The following is a 7724-nucleotide window of genomic DNA, read 5'->3' as shown; positions in this document are numbered from 1 at the left end:
CATTTTTATGTTACGTTAACTTAATAAGTAAGGTTTAACAATTGCAACTTGATTTTATAAGTAATGTCAACTTTTGAAAAGCCACTTAAACTTAAATAGTATGTTGAATTGACTTGCAAAACCAAGTTGTTTTAACTTCATACTGCATTTTCTTACATTGTGTTGGCTTCGTCAGTTCAACCATCATTAAAACATTGGGATTTCTTTAGCAAATTCTCCATCCATCAGGCATTTTCTTTAACTATAACTGTTTTTGTGTGTTTTACTTTACAAATATATGAAATAAATGTTTAAACTGCATTGAAAAGTAAAGCGATGGTTTGTGGCCCTCAGCTGCTGGAGGCAGAAGTGTGGACTAAACTTTATCAGCTACTGTGAAGGACATGAGGGCTGTGAGATACTATTGACAGAAAACATTTGTTTCATAGTCAAATTCAGAAATCTAACCTTATTCTGCCCATGTACAGATCAAATACACTGTAAAAAAATTCCGTAGAAATTTCAATGTTATTGCAGCTGGGTTGCCGGTAATTTACCGTAGATTTACATTTATGTTATTTACTGGCAAGAGTTTGTTCAAAGTTAAATAAATTTCAAATATTAACAAGTCTTTATCTTTACAGAATAAAACTATACAATAACAGCCTCATGCAAAGCATTCTGGGAACCAGAAATCATCATCAACCTTTTTCTGTTTTTTGTCCAGATTTTGTTTCCCAGAATGTTTTGCTTGATGCTGTTTTTTAGTTTTACTCTGTAAAGATAAAGACTTGTAAATGTTTAATTTTCATTCAACTTTGAACAAAATGTTGCCAGTAAAAAACATAAATGTAAATCTACGGTAATTTACCGGCAACTCAGCTGCAATTTCTACGGAATTTTTTTACAGTGTATAAGTAATTCATTTAAATAACAGAATTTATTCATTTAGAGAAAAATGACCAAAAGGTCATATAAATAATGTAAATATAACGTAACTTATTTAAAAAATAAAACTCAACAATGCAGACAAACTAGGGCTTAAATTAACTTTTAAAAGAAGTTAATTTACTTATTGTTAATTATTATTAACTGGCCACTATATAGATCTATTGATAACACGATAGTTAATGGACCACTCCTTCACCTGGATGTCAGATGAATGACCTACCTGTATGGATGAAGGTTAAATAAATGATAAAACTAAATGACACCTGCCAAACTCCTCCCTAGTTTTCCCAGAAGACCTCCCCATTAAACAGGTGAGATGGCAGGGTATAAATGTGTGATTCTGGACCGGACACACAGACTTTTGTCTCCAGGAGGGGACGAAGTGGACTCCTCAATTCACCAGATTTTAAGTTGACATCAAAAAAAGAAGAAAATGGGGTTTGGGGTAAGTGAATTACAGCTAAAACCACTTCTGCTTCATTTGCTTAAACATGTATTTATCCTCTTCTGTAAATATATTTAGATTTTATTCCTTTAATAATGATTCATTGGTACAAGGTAAGAAACCTGATGTTTATATATTGTTTTATATGTATTACAGACAGGAACGGATGAGTATAAATTGGCACCAACTTCAGAGGATGGAGTTAAAAAGCTCAAAAAAGGAAAGAAAAAGCAGAAGGACATGGATGAACTGAAAAAAGAAGTGGAGCTGGTATGAATTTCATATAAAAATACATACAGATGTTGGAAAAATAATAGTCATGACATTCAAGAAAATAAGTTACAATGCAATGTACAAGGCTTGCAAAAAAGAAAACCCTACTAAAATATTGGTTATATGTTTAGGTTATTTTCAGAAGAAAAACAGAAAGAATGAAAGAGAGAGGGAGATGTATAAAAAGTTAAAACTAATTATTTAAATTATAGAATAGCATTATATTGCATTTACATAGGCTTTCCTAAACTTTCAAAGGATTTTATATTCCTTTACCTATATTGTTGTGCCAATAATGAATGAATCTGATTTCTGACAAAAATTAGATTTTTACACTGCGAGGGTAATCTGTAAATATTCTGCGTTCATCTTTGTGTGAATCTGAGCCTGTTTTCAGAATAAGAAAAAGTGCTGCGGTACAAAGGATTTGATTGACAGTCTATAAGTAAAAGTTATTGACTTTTTGACGTAGGGCAACTGAATAGATTACTAAAGACAGAAATGTGATGGCATTTTTTGGCCATTGAGTTCAAACTTTATCCAATTTACTGTTCAGTTTGTATGTTTCCTTTTTGAGGCAAAATTCTGACAAAATACGATTAAATTTACACCCCAACAATACTGTATGTGAAAAATTCAAGTTTTTTTCTTCCGCAGGAAGACCACAAGTTAACTTTGGAAGAAATTCATCGGAAATACAGTACTGACCTGAGCAGAGTGAGTAGAAGTTTGGTCAAACATTTACTAAATTTTATTGGTTAACATCAATGCATTTCTAATTTGTGTGTATTGTACCTTTAATTACGCCATTTTCATAACTCCTGGCAGGGTTTGTCCGCCTACCAAGCCAAAGAGATCTTAGCTCGCGATGGACCAAACGCCCTGACTCCACCTGTTACAACTCCAGAATGGGTGAAGTTCTGCAGGCAGCTCTTTGGTGGATTTCAAACACTGCTGTGGATTGGTGCTTTTCTTTGCTTCTTTGCATATTCAATCCAGGCCATCTCGGAAGAAGAACCAGCGAATGACAATGTATGAGAGAAAACACTTTGTATTTATATTTGTCAATAATCTAAGTAGCATATATGACTCATCTGTGAGCTACGACCACTATGCTTTTATACTAAAATACATACATTTTTGTAGCTGTATCTTGGACTCGTGCTAGCTTTTGTGGTGACCGTCAATGGGTGCTTCTCGTACTATCAAGAGGCCAAAAGCTCCAGGATCATGGAATCTTTCAAGAACCTTGTCCCTCAGGTACAGACAGAAACTATTTCTGGTTTATGAAGTGACTTTCAAAGAAAGAGTCTTACTCTAATTCATTCCGGTCGTGTAGCAAGCACTAGTTATTCGTGATGGAGAGAAGAAGATCATCAACGCTGAGGAAGTAGTTGTCGGTGATCTGGTGGAGGTCAAAGGTGGAGATAGAGTCCCAGCTGACCTTCGTGTCATCTCTGCACATGGGTGCAAGGTAGGACCAACAGCATTTTATGGCAAATGCAATATTTTTCATGCTGTAAATTACTTTATCTGAAATGTGCATTTCTTTTCAGGTGGACAACTCCTCCCTCACTGGTGAATCTGAGCCCCAGAGTCGAACCCCTGACTTCACCAGTGAAAACCCTCTGGAGACGAGAAACATTGCGTTCTTCTCTACCAACTGTGTTGAAGGTACATAAATAAAAACTTAATCTTCTCAACACTTCACAATAGTTAAGAATTAAATGACCAAATTGTGTAAAGATGATTAAACATCATGATATTTACTAGGTACTGCCAATGGTGTTGTCATCAACACTGGTGACCGCACTGTTATGGGTCGCATTGCCACACTTGCCTCCAGCCTGGAAGGTGGACAGACACCAATAGCTAGAGAGATTGAACACTTCATTCACATCATCACTGGTGTAGCTGTGTTCCTGGGTCTGACCTTCCTAATTCTCTCAGTGATTCTTGGCTACACTTGGTTGGAAGGGGTCATTTTCCTTATTGGCATCATTGTTGCTAATGTACCTGAGGGTCTCCCTGCAACTGTAACTGTAAGAATGTATTACTGTCAGACAATGTTTAATATCATGTCAAATCTACAATTTCTACAGTACAACTTTCTCTTGGGTCTACTTGTGTAGGTGTGTCTGACTCTGACCGCCAAACGTATGGCAAAGAAGAATTGTCTGGTGAAGAATCTTGAAGCTGTAGAGACTCTCGGCTCAACCTCCACCATCTGCTCAGACAAGACTGGAACTTTAACCCAGAACAGAATGACTGTGGCTCACATGTGGTTTGACAATCAAATTCATATTGCAGACACCACAGAGAACCAAACTGGAGCCTCATTTGAAAGAACATCTCCTACCTGGGCAGCCCTTGCACGCGTCGCTGGACTGTGCAACCGCGCTGTTTTTGAAGCTGACCAAGGCAATCTGCCAGTCCTTAAGGTGTGCTATCGATCTTAATATCTATATGGGCTTTATTGAGATTATAAAATGAATTAAAAGTTTGAAACTCATTGTCATTGTGGCTGATAATTTTTTTTAATTTGCAGCGAAAAACAGCTGGTGATGCATCAGAGTCTGCTCTGCTGAAGTGTATTGAGCTTTGCTGTGGTTCAGTCACTGAAATGAGAGACAAGTACACAAAGCTTGCTGAGATCCCTTTCAACTCCACCAACAAATATCAGGTATTTTGTATATGCTGAGGTAATCAGTGGAAATCAGATTGTACATATTTGGCTGGTCTTGCTTACAAGCAACATCAAATTTGTTTTTCTCCAGCTCTCAATCCACAAGAATCCCAATCCTTCAGAGTCTAAGCACCTGCTGGTGATGAAAGGAGCTCCTGAGAGAATCTTGGATCGATGCTCCACTATTCTGATTGAAGGAAAACAACAACCTCTGGATGATGAAATGAGAGATTCATTCCAAAATGCTTATTTAGAACTTGGAGGACTTGGAGAAAGAGTGTTGGGTAAAGCCACCTCATGAACTTTATCTTATAACAATCAATTGAAAACTGCAGAAGAACCTGCTTGTAGTTTGCTGTAACACACATTAGTAATTCTGGTTCTTTCTCTCACAGGTTTCTGCCACTTTAGCCTCCCAGATGACCAGTTTCCTGAAGGGTTCCCATTTGATTCTGATAATGTGAACTTCCCAACTGAGAATCTGTGTTTTGTTGGCCTCATGTCCATGATTGACCCTCCTCGTGCCGCTGTTCCAGATGCTGTTGCCAAATGCAGAAGTGCTGGAATTAAGGTGTTGGGCTTGATCCGTGATCCACAACTTAAATCTGTATCAATTTGTCTGTATTAAGTGACTTAAATTATAAATCTTCCATTGCAGGTTATCATGGTTACTGGTGACCATCCAATTACAGCTAAAGCTATTGCAAGGGGTGTCGGCATCATCTCTGAAGGCAATGAGACTGTGGAAGATATTGCAGCTCGGCTAAAAATCTCTGTTGAGGAGGTTAATCCAAGGTAAACTCAGAACAAATCTCTAGATCTGACAACAACAAAAAGTTGCTTTAGATGTTTGTTAATGCCAAATTATTTCCAGAGATGCTAAAGCCTGCGTGGTCCACGGTGGAGAATTGAAGACTATGACCCCAGAACAGCTGGATGAGATCCTCCAACACCACACTGAAATCGTGTTTGCCAGAACTTCTCCACAACAAAAACTGATCATAGTGGAAGGTTGTCAGCGACAGGTACCATCAGATGGTTATTATTGCTCATCCTAGACGACTTTACCCAGTTCAGTATAACATGTTGAGTGTTTTTGTGTCTTTATCAGGGTGCCATCGTAGCTGTGACAGGTGATGGTGTTAATGACTCTCCTGCTCTGAAGAAGGCTGATATTGGTGTGGCTATGGGTATTGCTGGATCTGATGTATCCAAACAAGCCGCTGACATGATTCTGCTGGACGACAACTTTGCCTCAATCGTCACTGGAGTAGAAGAAGGTATGAAATGTTGCTGAAGGTTTGAGAAGAATTCGCTGGAGAATTACGAAGATAAAACATTAATACTTAATCTACAATGTATGTCGTTCACACTAGGCCGTTTGATCTTTGACAACTTGAAGAAGTCTATTGCCTACACTCTGACAAGTAAGATCCCGGAGATGTCACCCTTCCTGATGTTTGTCCTTGTTGGTATTCCTCTTCCATTGGGCACAGTCACCATTCTTTGTATTGACCTGGGCACTGACATGGTATGGAAACAATAAATGTTGGCTACATTTTTGTAAAGATCTTTAAATTCTGTACTCAAATTATAGATTGAATTATTTCTATTTTTACTACAGGTTCCTGCAATCTCACTGGCCTATGAAACAGCTGAAAGTGACATCATGAAGAGAGAACCCAGAAACGCTCAAACAGACAGGCTGGTGAACGAGAGGTTAATCAGTATGAGCTACGGTCAGATCGGTACGAAGTTTATGTGCTTTCTTTCAAAGATAATAGATATTAAAAAGATGCAGCACTGCTATGACTGTGCAATACTTAGTATGGCTACTCTAGCAACGAAAGTCCCACCTTCCAGGAAAAAGAACCAATCATCATTCGATAAAGACACTTCGATAAAAACAGGGGAATCGCGACCTGTGCATATGCATTGTAGCTAAAGTAACCTTGAAAAAGATGTGTTTTTGGTTATGGTATAGATATCTGTCTTTCCCCATTCAAGACTTTATGTCTGCTTGATTGTGCATTGCAAACATGGCCAGAGTGGCTTGATTTGGTTCTTCGCACATCTCTCAAACTCGGGGGTCGGAATCCTGCAGAGTTTAGCCCCAATCAAACACACCTGAAGCAACTATTTAAGGTCTTACTAAGCATACGAGAAACTTCCAGGCAGGTGTACTGGGGCAAACTGAAACTAAACTCTGCAGGATGTTGGCCCTCCAGGACTGGGTTTGGGCATCTTCAGTGTGGCCAGTTCAGTATGTTTAATGTCATCTTACTTCACTTCAGGTATGATGCAAGCAGTTGGAGGGTTCTTTACCTACTTTGTAATACTTGCTGAAAACGGATTCCTACCCTGGGATCTGGTAGGAATTAGAGTCGGTTGGGAAGATAGATACCTCAATGATCTCCAAGACAGCTATGGTCAAGAGTGGGTGAGTACCAAAAATGAAACAAAATATTTAAGAAATATCAATCTTTTAATTATCGTTAATGTTTTCACTTGTGTACCGTAGACGTATGAGCGCAGAAAGATCGTGGAGTACACCTGTCACACAGCGTTCTTCACCAGCATTGTAATCGTGCAGTGGACTGACTTACTCATCTGTAAAACCAGAAGACTTTCAATCCTACAGCAGGGAATGAAGTATGCCAACACAGGGCCTAGCTTCATAGTGTCATAACATTTCCTGTTTGTTTAGTTCTAGCTCACAGCTCCTTATTCATCTATAAAAACCCATACAATGTGTCAAATGAGATTTATCCTCATGTATGTATGTGTCTTTTTGTAGAAACAAAGTCCTCTCCTTTGGACTGTTTGAAGAAACTGCTCTGGCTGCTTTCCTGTCCTACTGCCCGGGCATGGATGTGGCTGTCAGAATGTATCCTATGAAGTAGGTTTACATATTTTTTACACTAGTTAAAACTTGAATTCCTTTTTTAAATTATCGTATGCTTAGTTTACCTTAATTAAATTGATTTCTAATTATGGTTTTATTGTTTGTTTAGACCAATGTGGTGGTTCTGTGCTTTCCCATACTCACTACTTATCTTCATCTATGATGAAGTCAGAAAATATATCATCAGACAGAACCCAGGAGGTAAAAAACATTGTTTTTTTTTACATTATCTGAGATTTTAAAGTATAAGGAAAACTTCTTTACTTCAACAAACATAATTAAATTCAATATAATCATTCCTCTAAGAGGAAGTTGAAATAAATTAATATCTCTGCTTTATTGTTTCAGGCTGGGTGGAACTAGAAACATACTACTAAGACAAGACCTTCTTGTTGCAAACCTATGCAAGGAGAAATGTATTGTGAAATTTTTAAAACAATACACTATCTGGCAATTTTCTGTCAATAAAAATGTGCAAATTGACT

General features: G+C 37.8%; 1 protein-coding gene across 1 annotated transcript; it reads left to right on the top strand.

Moving 5' to 3' along the window:
• The first annotated feature begins 1277 nt into the window (after nucleotides 1–1277).
• LOC135735649 (sodium/potassium-transporting ATPase subunit alpha-1-like) lies at nucleotides 1278–7722 on the top strand. The gene is made up of 22 exons (XM_065254118.1): nucleotides 1278–1375; nucleotides 1532–1645; nucleotides 2306–2365; nucleotides 2477–2680; nucleotides 2795–2908; nucleotides 2988–3122; nucleotides 3205–3322; nucleotides 3422–3690; nucleotides 3781–4089; nucleotides 4197–4331; nucleotides 4426–4618; nucleotides 4730–4905; nucleotides 4993–5129; nucleotides 5209–5359; nucleotides 5446–5614; nucleotides 5711–5865; nucleotides 5959–6082; nucleotides 6629–6774; nucleotides 6856–6986; nucleotides 7132–7233; nucleotides 7349–7440; nucleotides 7588–7722. Exons 1-22 carry the CDS (start codon nucleotides 1364–1366, stop codon nucleotides 7614–7616), a joined length of 3075 nt encoding a protein of 1024 aa, XP_065110190.1. The 5' UTR covers nucleotides 1278–1363; the 3' UTR covers nucleotides 7617–7722.
• Nucleotides 7723–7724: the final 2 nt, after the last annotated feature.

Source organism: Paramisgurnus dabryanus, chromosome 4, assembly GCF_030506205.2.
Source record: "Paramisgurnus dabryanus chromosome 4, PD_genome_1.1, whole genome shotgun sequence".
Lineage (NCBI taxonomy): Eukaryota > Metazoa > Chordata > Actinopteri > Cypriniformes > Cobitidae > Paramisgurnus > Paramisgurnus dabryanus.
Note: the sequence above shows the minus strand (reverse complement) of the source record. Positions and strands in the feature narration are given on the sequence as shown.

What these genes read in the sequence shown, in the direction of transcription:
- LOC135735649 (XM_065254118.1), top strand. An exon ending in AAGAACCAGCGAATGACAAT is followed by an intron (nt 2,681 to 2,794) that starts GTATGAGAGAAA and finishes ACATTTTTGTAG; the next exon opens with CTGTATCTTGGACTCGTGCT. An exon ending in GTCTCCCTGCAACTGTAACT is followed by an intron (nt 3,691 to 3,780) that starts GTAAGAATGTAT and finishes CTACTTGTGTAG; the next exon opens with GTGTGTCTGACTCTGACCGC.